General features: G+C 47.6%; 1 protein-coding gene across 1 annotated transcript in view; it reads left to right on the top strand.

Moving 5' to 3' along the window:
* gmds (GDP-mannose 4,6-dehydratase) overlaps positions 1-24,746 on the top strand; it is a 677,745-nt gene that overhangs the window by 83,907 nt on the left and 569,092 nt on the right. Inside the window, exon 2 of the mRNA XM_072509922.1 lies at positions 20,002-20,046. Coding sequence (XP_072366023.1) covers positions 20,002-20,046 — 45 coding nt within the window. The remainder of the gene's footprint in view (positions 1-20,001; positions 20,047-24,746) is intronic.

Here is a 24,746-nt window from a genome sequence, read left to right as displayed (position 1 = left end):
TGTTCCCCGCCAATCCTATTTTAAGAATTTTTTTAAAATTCTGTTGCTGGCAACACAATATTAAGGATACACTAAAGCTAAATTTAGTTGACTACTTGTTGATGTTTTATTTAAATTGCACAGTTTTTAAAATAAAATTCAAGGGATGTCGGCATCGCTGACTAGGCCACTATTTATTGGCCATCCCTAATTGTCCTTGAGATGGTTTGGTGAGCAGGGGCGGGATTCTCCGACCCCCCGCTGGGTCGGAGAATCGCTGGGGGTTGGCGTGAATCCCGCCCCCGCCGGTTGCCGAATTTTCCGGCACCGGATATTCGGCGGGGGCGGGAATCGTGCTGCGCCGGTCGTCAGCACCCCCCCCCCCCCCCCCCGACGATTCTCCGGCCCGCGATGGGCCGAAGTCCTGCTGCTGGAATGCCTGTCCCGCTGGCGTGGATCAAACCGCCTCTCTTCCCGGCGGGACTAGGCGGCGCGGGCCGGGCTCCGGGATCCTGGGGGATGGGGGGGGGGGCGCGGCGTGATCTGGCCCCGGGTGGTGGCCTGGCTCGCGATCTGGGCCCACCGATCCTGTGCCGTGGGGGGCACGCTTTTCACTCCGCCTCGGCCACAGTCTTCACCATGGCCGACGCAGAAGAGACCCCCTCCCCCCCTGAACATGCGCGGGGACGACGTCAGCAGCCGCTGACGCTCCCGCGCATGCGCGGACTTCCGCCGCCCGGCAAAGTCCTTTCGGCCCCGGCTGGCGTGACGCCAAAGGCCTTTCCCGCCGACTGGCGGCGCCCCAACCACTCCGGCGCGGGGCTAGCCCCTCAAGGTGAGGGCTTGGCCCCTAAAGGTGCAGAGAAATCCACACCTTTGGGGCGGCCCGACGCCGGAGTGGTTCACGCCATTCAATCCCGCCGGGACCCCCCGCCCCGCCGGGACCCCCCGCCCAGCCGGGTAGGGGAGAATCCCGCCCCTGATCTCTTGGTCTGCTGTAGTCAATGTGGTGCAGATTCATACATAGTGCTATTAAGGAGGGTGTTCCAGGATTTTGACCAGAGACAGTGAAAGAACAGTGATATATCCCCAAGTCAGAATGGTGTGTAACTTGGAGGAAAACTCCCAGGTGGTGGTGTTCCCATGTGTCTGTTGCCCTTGTCCTAAATACGAACTTCAACATTGTCCTAATAGTAATTTAGAATCCAATCACATAACCATATTCGAGTAGTGACTCATTTAATATTTGTACAGCACAATCATTTGGACTTTGAAGCCTCATGCCAAGACTTTAGTGTTTAAATCTCTGGATACAGCATTAATTTATTATTGGGCCTTCTAGCCCTGGATATTTGGATTTTGAATACTTGAGACAGAATATCTCAAGAAGGGGTTTAGCATGTGCAAGCAATCCAGCGAAGGAGCTAATGCAAGGGAATTATTTAATTATTCTCATTACTAAATATCATGTGTTCAACATTTGTTCTCTTTAATGATTTGGTTTACCTCGAGATAGAAATAATAAAGCATTTCTAAAGGTACTGACAGATGTGGTTGTTACACCAAAATAATTATTCACTTTTACAACATATCTCACAAATTAAATTTAAAATTTTAGTACATCTTATGAATAGAATAATGAGTTGATTTCTGTTGAAAAGAATTTCAATTTTGCAAACAGAAAAGATGGAAGAATATTCCATCCAAAATGTCTGATACAATTCACTCTCCTATTGCTAGTTCTTTCCAGTTCTAAAACTTGGGGTCAAACCGTTCCAAAGTTTACATGTCAAAGGACAGAATGTACAAAATCCAGAAATCTTCGAAAGGCTACAGCAAAATTTGCATAATTATCAGAATGTCTAATTCAGTTAATCAAGACTTCCTTCTGATTTGGGACTGAAGATAAAGTAGCCTGGCGTTAGCAGTGAAGTGACAGCACTAGCTGCTGACCCTGAAGAAAACTGCCTACAAAGACCTAGCCATGATCTTTGCGCCTATGCCTATGCCCAATATCAGTTTGAACCTGGTGTCAAATCAAGGGACTTTCCAGGTGTCCAACAACAGTGATGTCACCAGGCAGGGTAAGCAGCCATGGAAATATTCTCAGACGGTAAACCAGGAAGCAAAATGCACTGATTTTCTTTTTCACTTTTAATTACTATTTTACAGAGAGTGAAACAACTGATTTTGTACACAAATGGGTCAAGGTAAAAGCTGAGATACACCTTTTCCTTAACCAGGCTGTGTGAAAGTGTAATGATCTCGAGTAATAGTAACTAAATGCGTGGATCTTAACACATTTGCAGTTACATAGAGCCTCGTGAGAATGTTCAAATTTAATTGCAAAGATACGTTTGCATGATGCGGATAACAGATTTATTTCTGACGACAGAGGTTGAATACCACTGCGAACTTGGCATTTTCTGCTGTGTTTTGAACAGAAGTGTGGCATATTCTATCCAATCTAGACACAGGTAGCCTCATGCAATCACTCTGCAGTACAGTAGACTGGAATTGAGGAAGTAAGATGCTTCCTTTCAAACATTGTGGGAGTCATTTAGGTGGAATGCTGGAGAGTAAGTGGTCGACTCTGTGTCATAAGGTTTTGTAACACAGGACATCCACCCAACTTTTAATTACACTCGAGTACAAATTGTGGAAGTTCAGTCCTTGGTTGGATTTGATCCAACTTTGGGCTTCTTTATCAGATGCCAATTTAGTGGAAGGTCTGCCTGAAGTGGAGTTCCTCAGCTCCTCTAGTCCCTTCCTGTCCCTTAATGTAATCTAAGGGAAACAGAGTGGAGGTTGCAGTTCAAATCACACTAGATAAGCCACAATATATCTCCGTGCAAGTTCCTTTATAGCAGTCTACAATTTTTGTCTTGGCTGCAAACGAGTGTGCATGATATACAGTGCTTAGCAAGAATGTAGTCATGGCATCTGTTCTTAACACGTCAGTGGAGTTGTTAGGGTTTTTTTTTCCTCTGTCTTTGTGAAAGGGATCTGATATGAACTGTAGATTTTAACTAGGACTGTGCATTGAGGAATCTGTATGTTGGCCCTGGAACTGTGCATGATAACAGGTGCTTTTCAATCTCAGTGTAAGTTTCCTCTGAATATCTTTGCAGAACCTTACATAGTAAAACAAGTTAACACAAAAGCGTACAGCTCAGAGTTCAGAACTAATGGTTTTCATCACACAGTAGTTCTTCCCCAATCCCGGGAAAGACGGTGAGTGGTCAGTTTGGCATTGGCAGCTCGGGTTTTCTGGTAAATAGCCTGTGATAATTTTTAAAAAATAATATTAGAGTACGCAACTAATTTTTTCCAATTAAGGGGCAATTTAGCGTGGTCAATCCACCTAGCCTGCACATCTTTGGGTTGTGGGGACGAAACTCACGCAAACATGGGGAGAATGTGCAAACTCCACACGGACAGTGACCCAGAGCCCGGATCGAACCTGGGACCTCGGCGCTGTGAGACAGCAGTGCTAACCACTGCACCACCGTGCAGTCCATTACAGCGACTTTCTCTGCCGTACAGTTTGGGACTTGGGCTCGGAAACCTCCAGGGGTGGGTCCCACCATGTAACGCTGGCACCAGCCACTTAGTTTTTCAAAGATTGAGGCACCGTTTTTAAAGGCTGTCCCCATGCACAATAGCTCCCCAGAAACACCCCTGCCCCAAAAGCATCTTCCTGAGCATGACCCTCTCCTCCCTGAGTGATGCACTTACCTGAATTTCTCTGGGAGGTCTGCTCGACAAGTGGAAGTCTTGGGAGACAAGTCCGTGTGTTCTCACTGATGGACCATCAATTCACATGAGTCGAGTCGTAGAAGAGAACAATGGTTTTAATAAGCTAAGAAGTATGCCAGCCTGCTGCTGCTCCCGCACTGAGAGCTGGCCACAAGTCTGCCAATTATATACCTCCCCTGAGGGGCGGAGCCAACAGAAGCATCAACACAACAACAGTAAGTAACAGTGAATAAGAACAACAGTGAACATATATACAGTGGTAGATAACAGTAGGACGAATAACGGTACATATATATAGTAGCAATACGTGGTTCACCACATTCACCCCCAGTTTTAAAAAAAAGTCCAGCGGGGGTGAAGTAGACTCACAGGTTGAGTCCGAGGGGAGCCTTGATTTCCGCCGTGATTGCCTCAGCCCCGGCTGCGGTGTGGGCACGGGTGTCGGGACCTTCGACTCCGGGAGCGTGTCGTTTTCAGCTTCTTCGCGATGTGTTGACAGAGAGAGAGACAGTTTAGGGGCGGGGTGGTGGTAACGGCCCCAGGGAGGGCTGCCGTTGTCAAGTCCTGCCACATTCGAGTGATAGTGATAGGCGGTGTGGGGGTGGGCGCATTGGTGATGGTTGCTGGGGAACCTGCGGGTGTCAAATCCCAGAGGGAGACTGTGTCCTGCCGTCCGTCGTGGTGTGCCACGTATGCATACTGAGGGTTTGCATGGAGGAGCTGAACTCTCAAGACCAGGGGATCGGACATCTGGCTCCTCACATGCTTCCTGAGGAGGACAGGCCCTGGTGTTGTCAGCCAGGACATAAGCGAGACCCCGGAGATGGACTTCCTGGGGAAGACAAACAAACGTTTGTGAGGGGTCTCATTAGTGGCGGTGCAGAGAAGCGGCCGGATGGAGTGGAGCGCATCGGGAAGGACCTCCTGCCAGCGGGAGACTGGGAGACTTTTGACCGTAGGGCAAGAAGGATGGTCTTCCAGACCGTCGCATTCTCCCTCCCCACCTGCCTGTTTCCCCGACGGTTGTATCTGGTAGTCCTGCTTGAGGCGATGCCCTTACTAAGCAGGAACTGACGCAGCTCTTCGCTCATAAAAGACGAGCCCCGATCACTGGATGTAGGTGGGGAAACCGAACAAGGTTTGTAGGGCCTTGCTGACAGTGGCCGAGGTCATGTCAGGGCATGGGATGGCAAAGGGAAAACCGGAGTACTCGTCAACGATGTTGAGGAAGTACACATTATGGTCAGTGGAGGGGAGGGGCCCTTTAAATCGACGCTGAGGTGTTCAAAGCGGCGTGAGGCCTTCACCAGGTGAGCCCTGTCTGGCCAATAGAAGTGTAGCTTCCACTCAGCGCAGACTTGGCAGTACCTGGTCATGGTCCTTACCTCCTCGGTGGAGTAGGGAAGGTTGCGGGCCTTCATGAAATGGAGAAGCCGAGTGACCCCCGGATGACAGGTCGGTCTTCTTGCACGCTGGCGCATGTACCGCGGGACAGGGCATCTGGGGGCTCATTGAGCTTCCCAGCATGATACAAGATATCGTAGTTATAGGTGGAGAGTTCGATCCTCAGCCTCAAGATCTTGTCGTTCTTGATCTTGCCCCGCTGTGTGTTATTGAACATGAAGGCAACCGACCGTTGGTCAATGAAGAGAGTGAATCTCCTGCCGGCCAGGTAATGCCTCCAATGTCGCACAGCTTCCACAATGGCTTGAGCTTCCTTCTCGAATCTCTGAGGCATGGAGGGTACGGGAAAAGAAAGCCACGGGCCTTCCTGCCTGGTTGAGGGTAGCGCCCAGGGCAAAGTCTGACTCATCACTCTCCATCTGGAACGGAATGGACTCGTCCACAGCGTGCATCGTGGCCGTGGCAATATCTGTCTTGATGCGGTCGAAGGCCAGGCGGGCCTCCGCCGTCAGGGGAAAAATGGTGGATTTGATAAGTGGGCGGGCCTTGTCCGCATAATTGGGGACCCACTGGGCATAATAAGAGAAGAAGCCCCAGGCATCTCTTCAGGGCCTTGGGGCAGAGGGGGAGGGGAAGTTCCAGGAGGGGGAGCATGCGAACGGGGTTGGGCCCTAGGACTCCGTTTTCCACGACATAGCCAAGGATGGCTAGTCGGGTTGTGCGGAAAACGCATTTCTCCTTGTTATTGGTCAAATTAAGGAGTTGGGCGGTGTGGAGGAATTTCTTAAGGTTAACGTCGTGGTCCTGCTGATCATGGCCGCAGATGGTGACATTATCTAAATACGGGAACGTGGCCCGCACCCCGTGCTGGTCAGCCATTTGGTCCATCGTTCGTTGGAAGACCGAGACCCTATTGGTGACGCCGGAGGGGGCCCTGAGGAAGTGGTAGAGGCGGCCGTCTGCCTCGAAGGCAGTGTAATGGCGGTCCTCCGGCCGTGGAGAAGACTCGGTAGTGCGCAATCTGGTTGATCATGTCAGATATGCGTGGAAGAGGGTACGCATCGAGTTGCGTGTACCGGTTGATCGTCTGACTGTAGTCGACGACCATCCGGTTCTTCTCCCCGGTCCTGACGACCACCACTTGGGCTCTCCAGGGGCTGTTACTGGCCTCAATGATCCCTTACCGCTAGAGTCGCTGGATCTCTGACCTGATAAAGCCCTTGTCCTGAACACTGTATCATCTGCTCCAGATGACGACGGGCTTACAGTTGGGGGTGAGGTTCGCAAAGAGCAAGGGAGTGGCGAGGCTACCGACGGTGAGAGGGGGCAGTGGTCCACCGAACTTCAAGGTCAGGCTTCGGAGGTTACACTGGAAACCCAGTCCTAATAAGAGGGGAGCGCAGAGATGGGGAGGATGTAATGTTTAAAGTTGCCGTACTCGACGCCCTGTATCACAAGGCTTGCGACACAGTACCCCCGGATCTGCACGGAATGTGATCCGGAAGCAAGGGAGATTGTTTGGGACACGGGGAAAATCCGGAGGGAGCAGCGCCTTACTGTATCCGGATGGACGAAGCTATCCATGCTCCCGGAGTCGAAGAGGCAGGACGTCTCATGCCCATTGACCCGGACGGCCATCATAGAGTTCTTGTGGTGATGGGGCCGGGACTGGTCGAGTGTAACAGAGCCGAGCTGCGGTTGACTGGTCCGGTCGGCGGTAGCGGGGTGGTCCCAAAATGGCGACCTCCATGAGTCGCACGTGACGGGCGGCGTTGAAGATGGCAGCCAAGATGGCGACCCCACGGGTCGCACGTGGCGGGCGGCGTTATAGATGGCGGACAAAATGGCGGCCCCCATGGACTGCACGAGGTGGGTGACGCGTCAGAAGGGGGCGGTACCGGTAGGCACGATGCCACACTGCGTGATCTGTGAGCTTCAGGTCGGGCCTGGCAGGCTTTCGATTTGGGAACTTTAGTTCGGGCCGGCAGACTTTGGCAAAATGCCCCTTCTTACCGCACTCGTTGCAGGTCGTGTTCCGAGCTGGACAACGCTGCCTGGGGTGCTGGCCCTGGCCGCAGAAGTTGCAGAACTGCCCCCCGGGGTTGGCGGGCAGCCGCGCGGCACAGACATGGGACACACCCGGGTCGGGTGATGGCCGCGCCTCTGACGTCCAAGAGGATGCCGCGTGGTTAGGCGTGAAGGCATCCAAACTCTGGAATGCTACCTCTAACGAGGTAGATAGCTGTACCGTGTCCTTGAGGTCGAGGCCACCCCTTTCGAGCGGTCGTTGCCGGACTCCGGCCACATAGGTGTCCCGGATCATGAGTTCCGTGTGTTGCATTGCCGTAACTGCCTGGCAGTTACAATTCCTGGCGAATACCCTGGGTCACGCAGGAATTCTGCCAGCGATTCACCAGGGCGCTGGCGCCGCATGGTAAGAAGATGTCGAGCAAACACCTCATTCACCGGCCTCACGAACTGTCCTTTCAACAGTGCAACCGCCTCTTCGTACGAGGCCGCATCTCTGGTTAATAGGAAAATCATGTGGCTCACCCGAGCGTTGAGGAGACGCAGCTTGTTATTGACGTCGTCGGTCGAGGAGTCGAGGTAGTCCTCGGAACAACTTAGCTATTGCTCAAAGATTGCAGTGGCTTCAGCTGCCTGCAGGTCGAGTTCAAGTCGATCAGGCTTAAGAGCGACGTCCATTGTGATATCTTAGCTTATTAAATTGTTGGACCATCAATTCACACGAGTTGAGTTGTAGAAGAGAACAGTGGTTTTAATAAGCTAAGAAGTATGCCAGCCTGCTGCTGCTCCCACACTGAGAGCTGGCCACAGGTCTGCCAATATGATACCTCCCCTGAGGGGCGGAGCCACAGGCGGAGCCAACAGCAGCATCAACACAACAACAGTAAGTAACAGTGAATAAGAACAACAGTGAACATATATACAGTGGTGGATAACAGTAGGACGAATAACGGTAAATATATATATATATATATAGTAGCAATATGTGGTTCTCCACACTCACGCCGACGTGAATGGACTTACTAACAGTGGGAGGGATGATTCAGACGTAGACACCTGATAATGATCTGTCAATGTATGGAAATGGTGCCCCCGATGTTAAACAATGGGAAAAATTTCATGACATGGTGGGGGGGAGGAGGGACAATTGCGTCATGCTTTTACGCTAGCGTGAAGCGCAATTTGGGCATTTTATGAGATTTTCTGCTCCCATCGATGAACCCGGCCAATGAAAACTTGAGCTGAGAAACCTTCATCCCTTACCTTTAATTTCCCTCACCACAAGGGCTAATTGGAGAGCACATTGTGTAAATCTTGGAGCAAGTTATCTTGGTCATCCTTGTACCAGATATTGGCACATCTTACTGGGCAAACCTTTTTAAAGGGGTAACATAGAGAGAAATCAAATTCAAAAAAATGCTGTACCATTTATAAAAAAAAAATTATAACATTTTTTAAAAATCTGTTTAGAGACCTAAAAAGCAGCAGTTGTTTATAAATTGTTTTGAGTACACTTGTCATGAATTTTCAGTCTTTGATTAAAATAAATGATTGGATTTGTTTATTGTCGTGTGTACCGAGTACAGTGAAAAACATTGTTCTGCGTACTGTTCAGACAGATCATTCTATACATGAAAGGAAAATACATAGGGCAAACATCAAATACACAATGTAGATACATAGACACAGGCAATATCAGGGTAACATGTGTCTTGTGACTAAGTGAAGTGGTGTATATGCTTTTTAATGTCTAGCTATAAACATACCTGATTCATTTTAATATTTTTAGAATTTTGTGTCTAGGTAATTTAATATAGCGTTTTAAAATGTAAAATAGTTTTTTCTGGCGAATGGTATAATGTGCAAATCTGGTATCCGATATGTCCATAGGCTGCTGGAGAGATGCCAGCGAAACAGTGTTTGAGCATGGGAGTTGGATGGTAGCTGAACCTGTCCAAACGTGTATGATTATATAATCTTGTGGCACACTGTCATCCATCTCCACATGCAAACCATTTCAGTAACCTTTTAGCTTGTATTTAAGATCTGGTTACACCTTCAAAATGCTTCTAAAATGACATCTTCCAGTAATTTGCTTGTGAAATGGAAATTAATAGTACCCATTTGCTTAATAGCATGTACTTCTGAGGTCTTGAATCTCTACCACCCGCCTTCACTGCCTTTCATCTGCATTGTTCTATCTTTGACATATAGGTTGTGCTCCATATTCATAGTGTTTTCAAATGGGGCCAAGAATAGTAATACTCAGGTACACGCTCAAAACTGGCAGACTCAGGACCGACACCATACCGATTTTTGGATTTTTGCCAGATTTCGGGTTGGGCACTTAGGACAGTTGAGGCCAGTTCATGTTGGGTGGGGTCAAGGGTTGCTTGGAGTTTGGGAATAGACTGGCATGCATGCAGCAAAACAGATAGAAAGTCTGGCACCATGCAGCACCTTGCCGAATTGTCCATGTAAGTTAATTTTAATTGAGTTAAATAATATTTTTAAGAAGGTAAATGACCCACATGATGACTCCCACCGGGGATCAATAACAGATCTCCCCGTGGAGCTTGTAAAGTCCGAGTTTCCTTGGTTGCAGACAGAGGCCCTCCCAGCTGGGACTCGTTAAGTGCGGCCTTTAAATGCCGGCGCTCACCGGGACCAAGAGTACTGGTAGTCCCAAGTCGGGATCTACTGCTGTACACTGCGGCAGCAGCTTAAATTTTGAGTTACAAATAAACTACGTGAGCGTGTCTCCTGGATTAGCACACTGGCGATGAGGAGTAAGAGAAAGATTCTGGACATCTTTCGATAGTCAAATAATTTTGGTAAGAAAAAGACAAAGAGAATCTTTGGCCAAAATAGAGCCATATGATGCAGGCGTGGAAGATTGGCCCCAGGATGTCAAAATAATGCAATACTTCTTTCAAGCAAATGGCACAGCAGGCGAAGACTGACAGACGGTGATTTTCCTGACCACCTGCGGAGCCCCAACGGTCGGCATCATTAAAAGCCTGACCTACACGGCAGCATCAGACTCTGGAAAGTCCTTCAATGAACCAATAGACCTAGTGGCAAACCACTATGACTCTTAAGTCATCTGTGATATTGCAACGTTATAGATTCAACATAGTCGGAGGAATCCCTGGAGAATCCGTAACAGAATTCCTGACAAGACTTCGGAAACTGGCGGAACTCTGTGAGTATGCGCAATCCCTCCCAGAGATGCTTTGGGACCGACTAGTATGTACGATGGATAATGTCGTAACCCAGTGGAAACTGCTGGCGGAACCTACCCTGGACCTTATAAGAGCCATAGAATTGGCACCGACTCGCGAAAACACCGCAAAAAGGGCCCAGGAGCTCCAGGGTTTCATGGGTCACAGCGTCTTCAGCTTTGGATGACCCCCAATACATGAGAACCGGTTTCCCCACAGACAGTACTCATGACCTATTAACGTGCGACGCATCTTCATGTATTTTTCTATGTTCTATGTGCTATATGAATTAGGAGCAGTGCTATCTCACCGATGGGGCGATGGCATTGAGCGTCCAATCGGATATGCATCCAGGATACTCGCAGATGCAGGGAGGAGATATGCACAGATTGATAAAGCGGGCTTGGCTGTGATATTCGTGGGAAAGAAGTCTCAAGGGCGGCATGGTGGCACAGTGGTTAGCACTGCTGCCTCATGGTGTTGAGGACCTGGGTTAGATACCGGCCCTGGGTCACTGTCCGTGTAAAGTTTGCACATTCTCCCCGTGTCTGCGTGGGTCTCACCCCCACAATACAAAGATGTGGAGGGTGGGTAGATTGGCCATGCTAAATTGCCCCTTTGAAAAATTTAAAACAAAGTTTCAGCAATACGCCTACGACGATACTTTACCATCATCATGGACCACAAATCTCCAGTGGGCCTCAGGACAAGGCAGTCCCTCCCATCGCCTCGGCCTAGATCCAACGTTGGGCACTATTATTGGTGGCACACAAGCACACTTTCAAGCATCGGCCATGGATGCAAATAGCAAATGCAAATGCCCTGAGTCACCTACCGCTGCCCATGAGCATGCTACCCCCCCACTCACCCCATCACCACCACTAGTGATGGACAAAGGCATTATGACTCTAAATTTCACGGACAACCTGCCGGTATCCGCCACACAGATCCAAACTTGGACCCAAAAGGTCCCTGCACTGGCAAAGCTTTACCACGTCACCCTTTGTGGCGGTCTACAAAGACACCCCACAGAAGACTTAAAAACCTTCTTCACAAAATGCCAGGAACAAAGTGTGGAGGACAGCATTACCCTGTGGGGACCATGCCCAGGTCAGCGCCCAATATTACCGGAGTTACAATACGGCCACCCAGGAGTCTCAAGAATTAAAATGCTCGCAAGGAGCTCCATCTGCTAGCCTGGACTCAAGAATATGGTGAGATAGTGCCTGTCCTGCCAAGAGAATCAAAAGCTCCCGCCATCGGCCTCGCTGCTCCCATGGGAATGGCCAGGGAGATGAGTGCGAGTACGAGTGCATGCAGATTTTGCCGAACCGTTCATGGGATCTATGTTTCTAATCTTAATTTATGCCCATTCCAAATGGATGGACGTGCATCGGATGGCCTTCTCTACTTCCAGCGCCACTGTAGAAAGACTCTGACAGCCATTCAGCACCTACGGAATAACAGAGGTCCTTATAATGGACAAGTAGAGAATTCCAGGCATTTGTGAAAACTAATGGAGTGAAACACGTCCGTACAGCACCATAGCCCGCATCCTCAAACAGCCGAGCTGAATGGGTGGTCTAAACATTTAAGAGTGGCATGCAAAAGCAAACCACAGGTTCACTCTAGACAAAACTAGCACATTTCCGGTTTACTTATAGGACCATGCCACACACCACAACAGGAGTTGCTGCAGCAGAACTATTAATAGGTCAGCACCTCCGGTCCAGACTTAGCTTAAGGTTTCACAACTTAACCGGCAAGGTAGATTCGAAGCAAGAGGCACAGAAGAAAAACCATGACTGCCAGAAACCAGACAGGGTCTTTAGACCAAGTATGCTGTCCATTCGGATACGACTCCCCTTGGGCCTCGGGAGTCATGATAGAGAAAACGGGGTCATATCATATAAAGTCAAAACCAGAGAGAAGACCTTAAGAAAAACACCACCTCAGAAACAAGAAACTCCCCCCACTGACGGAACTACTCCTAGCAAAACGGCACCCTCAAGTCCTTCATACCTGCCTACAGGCAGGGCCCAAGAGCTAGTTTGCAAGACGACAAGAACCCACGCTTCAAAACGGAAGTAGAAGCAATAGAACCCTAGCCGGAGGTCACTATCTAGGAAGAGACCCCAGCAATGGCCCTTCGACACTCATTGCGGAAGAGACGATCTCCCATCAACTATACCCCCCCCCCCCAATCAACTATACCCCCCCCCCCCCCACCACACCCGGCCCCACTGATGGTAGACTCATGGCCACATGCGAAGAGGCAAAGGAGGCCCCAAAATCATGAGAGCGAGGGAGAACATTTGGGGAGGGGGGGGAGGCGGGTGCAGTAGATTAGGGCAGCACAATAGCATTGTGGATAGCATAATTGCTTCACAGCTCCATGGTCCCAGGTTCGATTCCAGCTTGGGTCACTGTCTGTGCGGAGTCTGCACATCCTCCCCGTGTGTGCGTGGGTTTCCTCCGGGTGCTCCGGTTTCCTCCATGATAAATTGCCCTTAGTGTCCAAAATTGCCCTTAGTGTTGGGTTGGGTTACTGGGTTATGGGGATAGGGTGGAGTGTTGACCTTGGGTGTAGGATGCTCTTTCCAAGAGCTGGTGCAGACTCCTTCCAACCCGGGAAAAAACATATCTTTTTTGATTGTACCAGCATCCCTATAACTTGCAACTGCACCACAGACCCTTTACCTGACTCAAAATTGCTGCCTTTTTTGGTCTGCCAAACAGGTCATTTGCATCTGTTTTTGAAGGCTCCTCTCAGACTCCTTCACTCTGTTGCTCTACCTTTGCACTCACATTTGAGGGCTATGGGTTTAAGCATCCTTGGCTATACACAATGAGATAGGTAGGCAGAGATGAATCAGTCTTGCAGGTGATGATACAGAAGTTCTAGTAAAAACTGTGTAGACGGGGCAGGTATTCACTCTGGGCAGAAAACCTTTTCTGTGAGGCTCCTTGTGGATGGTAAAATGGCAGACTAAGTTTGTAGTGCACCATGGCAATATATCTGGTTCCACCAGCTGGAGGTTCACGTCACATGACTCCCACCTCTTCACAATGTCTTTGTGTATCCCTGTGTGGGTGCTGAGATGGTTTCATGTTTCAGCCACTAAGAAGGTTGTGGGGCCCTTTGTCCTAGCAGATAAATAGGCTTGCCTGGCCAGTTGACCAGCCTGCTGGCTTATGAAATGCAGATGGCATTTGTATAGTTCTCTTTGAATTTGGTCTCTGCAGCCCTCATGGATTGTTCATGTCTCTTCAGAGTTAATGAGGTATACGTTTCTTTGAAACTTTCAGGGAGCTCCTTTTGTTCTGGGTCAAAGATGGACATAGATTCAGCCATTTTAAAAGGTCTTCGTCCAGTTTAAAGTTTTTTAAATAGCCTTGAGGATATCAATATCGATTTTGTAAAAAAAATGCAGGGTGATGTCTTGGTCCTCTCACATGTGAAAGTGCAGAACCTGAGTATTTCTGAAAAAGAGACATGCTGTTGACGTTTTTCATCTTCCACTCCTCTGGACAGATGTAAGAATGTAAGCCGTAAAAATTTCAACGGGAGCAATAATTTGTACTGCATGAGAAAATGGTGCTGATTGATTGGCAAGTTTATTCTGGCCAAGGCATTGCCTTGCAGAATGCACCAGGGAACTGTTGTCTCATGTTTTTGTTCAAAATGGTATATTGCTTTTGCCTGCAGAGGACAGGTCCCATGGGTATGAATATGTGTGACCTCTTGTAATCGTAAATGAGCCAAATTGAATGTGACCTGTCCTCTGCAGGCAAAAGGTGCTTGTCCAGGCATTTCACCTTTTTTGCATTAAACTAAAACATGGGGGACAACAGTTCCCTGGTACATGCTCCAGCACAATTTCTTGACCAATTTAAGCCTACCTACTTTTCTCATATAGTGTAAATTGTTACCTTCAAAAGATTGTTGTTATTGCTTCTGTCCTGATGAGTGTAAGACAAGAAGTTTTGACAGCATGTCTCTTTTTGAATATGTGCATATGTTTTTAATCTACTCAGTATCTGATTACTGTTCTCCCATATAAATTACAACGGTGGGAGTCTGAACATGTGATTAAAGTACATTTTGTGTTAAAGCCATTTTCAACTGAATTACATAAACTTACTAATTCCTTTTAAAATATTGCCTGACAGCGATAGATCGTGCCCGATTTTGCTCTCTCTATGCAAACATCTCTGAGTGTTATCATGAAGAAGAAGTACACTTTGTGCCTATTTTACAAATTGTGCCCAATGCAGTAACTGTTCCACCCTATATTGGACATAATGCTGTCCCATTGATGTTATGAGTTTCAGAAGAAAAATTAAACTGCACAATTTAGCTTATGTTCTACATGTGCGAAGAGACAAAATGCTGGAACGGATTGTTGTTTTCTTCGAAGAAGCAAGCATTTTTATGAGCAATTGCAGTTTGCATAATGTGCTGTTATTGATTAACGGTTCAGCTCCAGCGCATGAATTTGTATGTTCTGCTTGTGTAGTTTGGAAGAGCTTTTTGTTCTCCACTGCTCTTTCCCGCTTTCTGCAAAGCAGTGCTCCTGTCATAGACGAGGAAATGAAACAAAAAGTTGATGCCAGCACTGTGCTCCCATGTTCCAGTGTAAGTGGAAACTTTGAGAAACAGTCTGAGCCAAGGTTGCAGGAGGGAGATTGACTGGCTTCGTATTTGATCTCTCTTACACCAGCAAAAAGCACTGTTTTTCTTTTAACTTAAAATGGAGTAACGTGAATCTCTAAGCCTCTTCGGTATTGTCAATTGTTGATACAACACACATATAGTGTTTGCTAATTTAAAATATAATAGGTTTTCCGCTTTATTTTTGCTATTAAGGTTGGTTCTTAATCTGTACACTCCTTATTTCTGTTTTTGTGGAAACTTGGCAATTTTTAATATGCCCTTTCACAGCATTAATAGCGCATATTGTTTGTTTAAAATTGGCGCCTTGAGATTTCTAAACTTTAAATTTGAGCAAAGCAAAATGCATAATGCTCTGCACTCTATATTAACTCATTCGCATACAAGTGAAATTGGTAGTACAGTGAATATTTTCACTTCACAACATACCCACAGTGACGCATAGAACTTTGGTTGCACATTAAGTTGTAATAAGTGGTTGTGTCACTAACATCTAAGAGCCAGCACACACTAAAATCGGTTGAACCGTATGTGCACCGTTAGCATGCCATTTTCATAAGTGAGAGTGTAGGTGGAAAAACTTCCAATGGGGAAGGTTTGGAAATTGAACTATGTAATGTACCGTTCAGTTTTGAGACCTGTACTTGCATAATGAAAATGAAAGCAGGCTTTGTTACAGTGACTTCGGCAGTTGAATGGCCTCCAGCAATTTCAATATAATTTACTTGCTTTAATTAAGTGACTTTTGTCTATTCTCAGCTAACTGAAGTGACTAAGGGTAATTCACAGCTGTTATTTTGGAAACTTTCCAAACTTTTCATTGTGTGAGGATTTTCATTCCATTCTCTTAGATATTAATTGTTTTTCATATCAACCCATGCCTGATAATTTAATATTTTTGCTCTGTGAATTAACAACAAATTAAAAGTGTATTCATGCCGCCTCACTATGCATTCTTGGCTGAGAGTCCAGACATTTATAAGAGTATTAAAACACCTGAGCTGCAGGAAAAATATTGCCCGATTGACAGCTCCGGCTCGCTAATTACGTCTGTCAATTGCACAATGTTTATTTACACAAAAATGGTATTGGACATTGTGCAATCATCAACAAAATCACCACTCTGACCTTAAAATGGAAGGAAGGTCATTGATGAAGCAGCTGAAGATGGTTGGGCCTAGGACACTACCCTGGTGACCTCCTGCCGTGGTATCCTGGAGCAGAGATGACTGACCTCTGACAACCACAACCATCTTCCGTGTGACTCTAACCAGTGGAGAGTTTTCCCCTGATTTCCATTGACTCCAGTTTTGCTAGGGCTTCTTGATGCCAAAATTGGTCAAATGCTGCCTTGATGCCAAAACCAGTCACTCGCTAAGTTTAGTTCTTTTTTCCATGTTTGGACCAAGACTATAATCAGGTCAGAAGCAGAGTGGCCTTGGTGGAACCCAAAATGTGCAGGGCATTACTGTCTCTTGATAGTACTACCAATGAATGTTCCATCACTTTGCTGGTGATCGGCAGGAGGCTGATGAGGTGGTATTTGGCCTGATTGGATTTGTCCTGCTTTTTGTGGACAGTCCATAGCTGGACAATTTTCTGCGTTGTTGGGTAGATAACGGTGTTATAATTGTACCAAATCAGCATGGCTAGGTGTGGGGCTAATTTTGGAGCACAAGTCTAAAGCACAGTTTCTAATGAATTGCTACTTCAGGGTCTCATCCTGCTTCTGTTGGTATTTTACCCACGGTGCGGGCAGGCCCACATTATGTAGAAAGCCAGGCGGCTTTAGCTGCATGGCTGGTGTTAGAACATAGAACATTACAGCGCAGTACAGGCCCTTTGGCCCTCGATGTTGCGCCAACCTGTGAAACCACTCTAAAGCCCATCTACACTATTCCCTTATCGTCCATATGTCTATCCAATGACCATTTGAATGCCCTTAGTGTTGGCGAGTCCACTACTGTTGCAGGCAGGGCATTCCATGCCCTTACTACTGTCTGAGTAAAGAACCTACCTCTGACATCTGTCTTATATCTATCTCCCCTCAATTTAAAGCTATGTCCCCTCGTGCTAGACATCACCATCCGAGGAAAAAGGCTCTCACTGTCCACCCTATCCAATCCTCTGATCATCTTGTATGCCTCAATTAAGTCACCTCTTAACCTCTCCTTGTTAGGGATAGGGGGGACCTCCTTTTCGAGCAGGTCCCATCGGAGGCCCTTCCTCCAAAAGATCATTTTCATTCTTTCATTCCCCCACCCCAAGAGCCCAGCCACCACCATCCCATTCAGCCCTACACTGGGGCTCCAGCAAAACCCTTGATCTTGAATGTACCATGGCTCCTCGGCTTGGTGAGACTGCCTGTATTCCCAATAGTGGCCAGTGCTCCCAGTGATGTTTCTGGAATTACAGAGCTACCAGCTATCTGAAGGGCTGGCAGTCATCTAAGGTTGGGACCACCTACCGAGAGAGGGGTAGAAGTTTCACCTTAAAGCAATTAACGCTGCTCCCAGTTAAGTTGTGCAGAACAGCTATCAGGATCATGTGTGACAACCCCTCAATTTTCTTTTGGCTAGGGGGTGAGGACCACAATGCCCTGTAAAGTCTAGTTCAAGATCTTCATTGCAAATGTCATGTTGGTGCCATTCTCCCTCTGGTGAACATGGCTGGTCAAGCACATCAGCATTGGCAGAGACGGAACTGCTCATCTGAATTGGATGCATTCATTCGGGCAGTGATCTTCCCATCTGGTCCAGCAATTCACCCTGCGCAGGAGCCAGGACATTGGGCATATTGTTTTGGGGTTCAGCTTCCTCATATAATTGGTGGAAGCTAGGTTGGCTGGACGGTTGGTTCATGATGCGGAGCGATGCCAACCGTGCAGGTTCAATTCCCGTACCGGCTGAGGTTATTCCCTAAGACCCGTCTTTTCAACCTTGCCCCTTGCCCGAGGTGCGGTGACCCTCAGGGTAAATCACAATCAGTCAGTTCTCAAAGGGAGAGCAGCCTATGGTCCTCTGGGACTGTGGTGGGTCCATTGACTTCTTCCATCTTTTTTAGGAAGAAATTGCCAAAATCCAAAAAAAGCAGATGGGAGCTTTCCCAGCCTGCAGGCGCTGGAGGACAAGTGTAAATTGCCGCCAGGGAACAGCTTTAGGTATTTACAAGTGCGAACCTTCCTGAGGAAGCAGGTGGTGGCCTTCCCGCTGCCGCCGCCACGGGGGATACAAGATAGAGTAGTGTCCGGTACCTGGGTGGGGGAGTGGAAGGTGTCGGATATCTACCAGGAGCTGTTGGAGGCGGAGGAAACCCCGGTGGAGGAGCTTAAAGGCAAGTGGGAGGAGGTGTTAGGAGGGGAGTTAGAGCCGGGACTATGGGCAGAAGCCCTAAGTAGGGTCAATTCCTCCTCATCATATGCCAGGCTCAGTCTAATACAGTTTAAAGTGGTTCACTGGGCACACATGACGGCGGCGAGGATGAGCACGTTTTCCGGGGTAGAAGACAGATGTGCGAGGTCTGTGGGGAGCCCAGCAAACCATGTCCATATATTTTGGGCTTGCCCGAAGCTTGGAGGACTCTGGCAGGGGTTTGCCAGGGCAATGTCCAAGGTGCTACGAACACGGGTGGTGCCGAGTCCAGAGGTGGCAATCTTTGGAGTGTCAGAAGACCCGGGTGTTCAGGGAGTGAAAGAGGCCGACGCCCTGGCCTTTGCCTCCCTGGTAGCCCGGAGACGGATCCTGTTATTGTGGAGGGACTCGAAGCCCCCGAGTGTAGAGACCTGTGTTAGTGACATGGCTGGGTTTCTCAGCCTTGAGAAAATAAAGTTTGCCTTCAGAGGATCAGTGTTAGGGTTCTCCCGCAGGTGGCAGTCGTTTGTCGACTTTCTTGGGGAAACTTAATTTAAAATGTCAGCAGTAGCAGCTTTCCGGGGGGCGGGGGGGATATGTGTTGTGTTTGTTTTTTTTGTTATTTTCGGTGATCTGTGAAGACAGAGCCGTTCGGGGAAACATCTATTTTTGCACTATGTTCATGTTTAACGCCTATTTCATGTTTAACGCCTATTGTTCTTTTTCTCTTTTGTTATAAAATTTTAGAAATATTTCAATAAAAACTTTTTTTTTTTTTAAATCCCAAAAAGCACAACATTAATTACAAAATCACACCCCACAATGCTCAGTTGTATTGACATTGTGACTCTTTATATGCAGCACACTAAATGGTGCCAATCCAAACCCATCAGGATTCTCAGGCAATTTCCCGAGCTCCATATTTCCTGTTTTACATCAGTTAAAATAATAAAGTCCTAATTTGGCCATAGGACTGCAGTTTACAAACATTCAGGTGCCTTCTGCCTCTCCACAGTGGGAGACCTGTGATCTCTGATACCATGCTGAGTATCGCAATGGGTCGAAGGTAGGATCAGTATTTCTGCCATTTTAATCCCACGCTTGATTCATTCCTGTCCATCAGGTATGGGGCTAAAGTCAAGGCGAGGGAGTTATTGTTTGCCTGCTTTGGAATGAACATATTCTCCCTGTAGGGACAAACCTCAATTAGCTAAGGGCAAAGAATATAGGTGTATTTTGTCAATTTGTGCCTAGTGACGCAGGAGTATGACTGAAGATGAAGCAAATTAAAGTATACAGCCTACCAGCAGTTAACTGGCAATATTCCTGCTGCTTGCAAACTATGAGGTCTTTGACTGGTAGGGTAATTTGGAACTACAATGGTGGGAAAGATTCCAATGACAGGCAGCCTCCCTCTTGGTCCCAACGGTAAGGCAGGCTGAAGGGTACATACCAGCTTGATTTAATTTGTCTTTTTTGACAATAAAAGTGTGATCTTAAATTTTAAGTATTTTAATTAATCTATAATTTTGAACAGCAATACGACTTTCTAACCTTGTGTTCATTTTTTTTGTCTCTTCAGGATGGCTCGTACTTGGCAGAATTCCTGTTGCAAAAGGGCTATGAGGTGAGGGAATGCCGACTTGACTGACTGGTTTTGACTGCATTTATCCTGTTTCCTGTCTTGCTTTCATCTGTGTGTTTTTTAGTGAAGTCAGTGTACTCTGGTTTCTCTTCAGATCGTATAAATCTTTCGCCCCTTCAGTGAAGTCCAGATAAATCATTTCAGTTGCAGAAAAGAATTTGCGACATGGCAAACGTTTTGTGCCAAGCCATGCTCTGTATTATCATTTGGGCCTGCTGTTCAATATGTCTGTTGGTTTGGGCCATTCCTCACGCACCCTTCCACACAGATAAGTAACAACCGCAGAAAGAGAGACAAATGGTTAATAAATCTGGGAATTGTACTGCATATTGTCAAACGCTTGATTCATTTAAAATCGCTATATAGGAAATTATGTAGGGTATTCGGCACACAAATAGGCCATTCGGCCCATCCAGCCCATGCTGGTGTTTATGCTTCACTTGAGTCTTTTCTCATCTAAATCTACCATCGTAACCCTTTATTCCCTTCCACCGCAAATGCTTGTCATGTTTCCCCTTAAATGTACCTGTACTATTTGTTTCACCCACCTCCTGCGGTAGTGAGTTTCTCATACTCTCCACTTGGGTAAAGACATTTCTTCTGAATCGGCTATTGGATTTCTTGGTGACTATCTTAAATAGCATCGAGCTATGCTCTTTCCCACAAGAGAAAACATTCTCCCTCTACCCGCTCTATCTGCCTTCCATAATTTTAAATGTCTCTATTAGGTCACCCTTCAGCTGCCTTTACTCCTGAGGGAAAAGGCCCAGCCTGTCAATCCTTTCCTGATATATATGCTCACACGTTTCTGGTATCATTCTTATAAATCTTCTCTGCACCCTCACCAATGCCTCTGTATCCTTTCGATAACCTGGTGACCAGAACTGCACGCAGTGCTTTCTTATGTGTGGCTTAATCAAGGTTTGATACAGGCTTAGCATCATTTTAATGTTTCTCAATTTAATCTAGAAATTAAACCTAGTGCTTGGTTTGCTAAACGGTGACACACTTTCTAATGATTGACGTATTTGTACACAGACCCCTTTGTTCCTCCACATAGGCTTGCACCTTGCAAGTAATAAGTGATCTCCTTAATCACCCTACCAAAATGTACTATCTCTTATTTATCTGGAATTAAACAACTTGGTTGAGTCCTATTACAATGGATGAGTTTGAGAGGTTGGACTATCTTATTCAAAGTTACTTGGACATAGTGGATCGTGTGATTGGGTCTATGCTCCCATCTATTGGTCCATCACTCAAGCATCTCAGCTTGTTCTGAACATCTCCCCTTTAAAATACTTTTTTTCCTATTTCCTCCACGACCCACCGTGAGTTTCTCATGGGATGTCAACCTTTCTTCCTTCCTCAGCCTCCACACTGACTCTTCACCCTTGGTGATTTCAGTCTTCATCACAGCTCATCTTTCCCTCTCTTATTTCACTGGCCTATGGTTCTGCCTTAATGTCAGCATCCATTTAAACTTTTCTGACCACATTCAGCTTCACCCACATAGCCTTTCCATCTGACTTAGCCTCTGTACACCTATGGCCTTGGTCACCGACAGGGCCATCCCTGACAATTTCCTTGTATCCCTATTCCCCTCTCCCTGATCTGCTCAAGTACTCCCTCCCCTCTATTTTGATGCTGTTATCCCTATTAAAATGCCTATTCTTTCTCAAAATGTCCCTGCAATTTCTCTATCTCAAGTCCAAGGGCAATAAGCATTATGCACCTCACAATTGTTTTTTTTTCATGCCGAGATCTTGTTGGACCATATAATTTAAATTGGTGAGACAATTCTATCCTCTGCCAAAACTGCTTCCTATCCCAGGATCGTCTTGGAAAGTATAGATGAGCCCTATTTTTTTTTTTTTTACATTATTAGCCTTTTCGTTAAACTCCCTTCCCCTGCTCAGTCAAACCTTGATTTGAACAAGTGCGATAAGAGCATGAATTTGTTTGTCACCAAGATTGATACTATTTAGCTTCCTATGTTACATTTGTCCCTCCTTTCCAAACAAGCTAAATCTTCCTCAAGTCTAAGCATTGAACTTATGATTTTCTCTCATTTAGCTTTGACTTCCCTTTATGCCCTCTCAAGCTCATCTTGTCCATGAAACCCACCTCCTGTTTCCTTGACCCCATTCTCATTAACCCCACTCCCTTGACCCCATTCACCTCCTGGCATTCTAGCTGGCAGTGGAAATGGTTTCCTCTCAAGTATCGTCCCTCTAACCTTTGAAAACCATGGTCAACACCTCCATCTCAAATGTCTCATCCCTTATCCCTCTCGCTTTGAAAACTTTCCACCTCCAACTACCATTTCCTCCCCAAATCCTTCTTAAATATGTCATCTCTTAAATCTGTGACTCCATGAACGCGATCTACCAGAATGGGGTCAGAATCCCATAGTGCAAAATTAGCCAGATGTTTCCTGGCGCTTGGAGCGCCGAGAAACACTCCGCAGCCTAACGCCCATCCAGGTAGGTCGGGGGCCTCAGAGGGAAACTACCCGATGAGGCCACACTTCGCCCTGTTTTCTCCACTGAGGAGCCCCGCTCGCCGGAACTCCACAGTGCAGCGAGAGATTGGGACGGCATTTTAAATGGTGCCCGATCTCTAGAGCCCCCGACGTGATGCCGAACCCCCCAAGCCCCATCTCACTAAAAGGGGGTTCCTTGGCCCCCCCCCACACCCGCGCAGGGCACCCCATCCCGATCACCGCCATGCATAAAATGCCAACTTGGCACCCTAGCAGTGCCCCTGCCAGCTGTCTGCCACCTGGGCACTTTGACAGTGTCAGGCTGGCACCCAGGTGGCACAGTTAAGGTGCCAGGCTGGTGGCACCAAGGTGCAAGGGTGGCACCAGCAGTGTCAGGGTAGCACCCTGCCTAGAGGGCATGCACCTGGGGGGTTCTCCAATCTCTTGGGAGGACCCCCGCCTTGAGTGCTGTTCCGTCTGGTGTCCATTTGTGGAGCCCAGCACTGAAAGGCACTTTCCTGAGGTTTCCAAGCAAGGGAGTTAGATCCCACGCCTTGGGTAGGTTTCGGGAACGCATATTAGAATGAGGCTAGCTGTCTCACTCTAACATGCAGAGTTGCCAGAAAGTGGTCCCGTCCACAATGGGCAGGATTCACATTTGCGACATCTCGCGAGATCGTATTAGATCTCGCGAGGTGTGATGAGCCAGGTAGATCCCAGAAGTGGGATCTCCCAGGATCTACCGATTGCGTTGCGCCGCAACATGACCGTGTGTAGTTCTTCAATCAGGTTTCTGTTTCTGAACATCTCGAATCAATGTCCCAAACTGGATTCTCTGACCCTGATGCATGATTAATCTTTTTGCCATTCTCAGTCTCTCTTGTTGTCTTTGATATGGTTGACTTGACCACATCATTGCCCTCCCAAGCCCCTCTTCCGTTGTCTATCTTGGATTGTGGGAGAGCTTTTCCTGAGTTGACAGAGAGAGGGCATCGTTAGCCACATGCGTGATTCACAGTGGTGGGGGTGGGGGGTGATGGTGGTGACGAAAGAACTGGGGGGGGGGGTAAAGGGAGGGTTGGGGATTGCATGGACAGTTGTGGGGTGGATGCCCGTTTAGGGGCGGAAATGGGCTGTTGGTGTCCAGTCACTCATGCTGCCCGATGTGGGTCGTCGATTTCTTTTCCGCACTGGAGGCCAGACCTCCTGGTCACACTCCTGGATCTTACAGCCACCGCCACCTCATTCCAGGCAGCACTCGCTGCCCTGTGGCTGACCCTCCGGGACCCTCTGGGAGACAGGACATCTCTCCTCCCCGCCACTGCACCTAGGAGCCTTTTCATGTCTGCATCCCGAATTTGGGGCCGGTCTCCTGGCCGCCATTGCTGCGAGCTGGCAGAGTTTGGCTGAGCAAGTGCTGCTTGACCTTGTTAGTGGAGGGGGCAGGGGACTGGCGAGCGCGGTGCTGGCGAATCGACTGGTGAGCCTTCATTTACGGCAAGAAGCCCGTGCAGCCTTGTTAAGTGAACCAATTGACATTGAATAGCAGGAAGGGGCAGTGCTCCGAAAGCTAGTGATTTGAAACAAACCTGTTGGAATTTAACCTGGTATTGTAAGACTTCTTTATGTTGCAGCATGGTAGCATTGTGGATAGCACAATTGCTTCACAGCTCCAGGGTCCCAGGTTCGATTCCGGCTTGGGTCACTGTCTGTGCGGAGTCTGCACATCCTCCCCGTGTGTGCGTGGGTTTCCTCCGGGTTCTCCGGTTTCCTCCCACTGTCCAAAGATGTGCAGGTTAGGTGGATTGGCCATGCTAAATTGTCCTTTGTGTCCAAAATTGCCCTTAGTGTTGGGTGGCATTACTGGGTTATGGGGATAGGGTGGAGGCGTTGACCTTGGGTAGGGTGCTCTTTCCAAGAGCCGGTGCAGACTCGATGGGCCGAATGGCCTCCTTCTGCACAGTAAATTCTATGATAATGTTAGTAAGTTAGATTTAGAATGAAAATGTCACTGCCAGACGGGCCTGCTTCATTTCATGTACGTGCATGTTAAAGAAAGGATCTTTGAGTTTGAATTAAAGTACTATGCAGACCACGAATTGTAGACAACAAGTCTACTTGACCTTTTTACAAAAACAATTCTACAAATTCACCCTGTGCAGTGCAGTCAGGTGATTATGAGGTATCATTCCTTCCA

Source organism: Scyliorhinus torazame, chromosome 6 (genome assembly GCF_047496885.1).
Source record: "Scyliorhinus torazame isolate Kashiwa2021f chromosome 6, sScyTor2.1, whole genome shotgun sequence".
Taxonomy (NCBI): Eukaryota; Metazoa; Chordata; class Chondrichthyes; order Carcharhiniformes; family Scyliorhinidae; genus Scyliorhinus; species Scyliorhinus torazame.
This window is presented reverse-complemented; position numbering and strand designations above follow the sequence as displayed.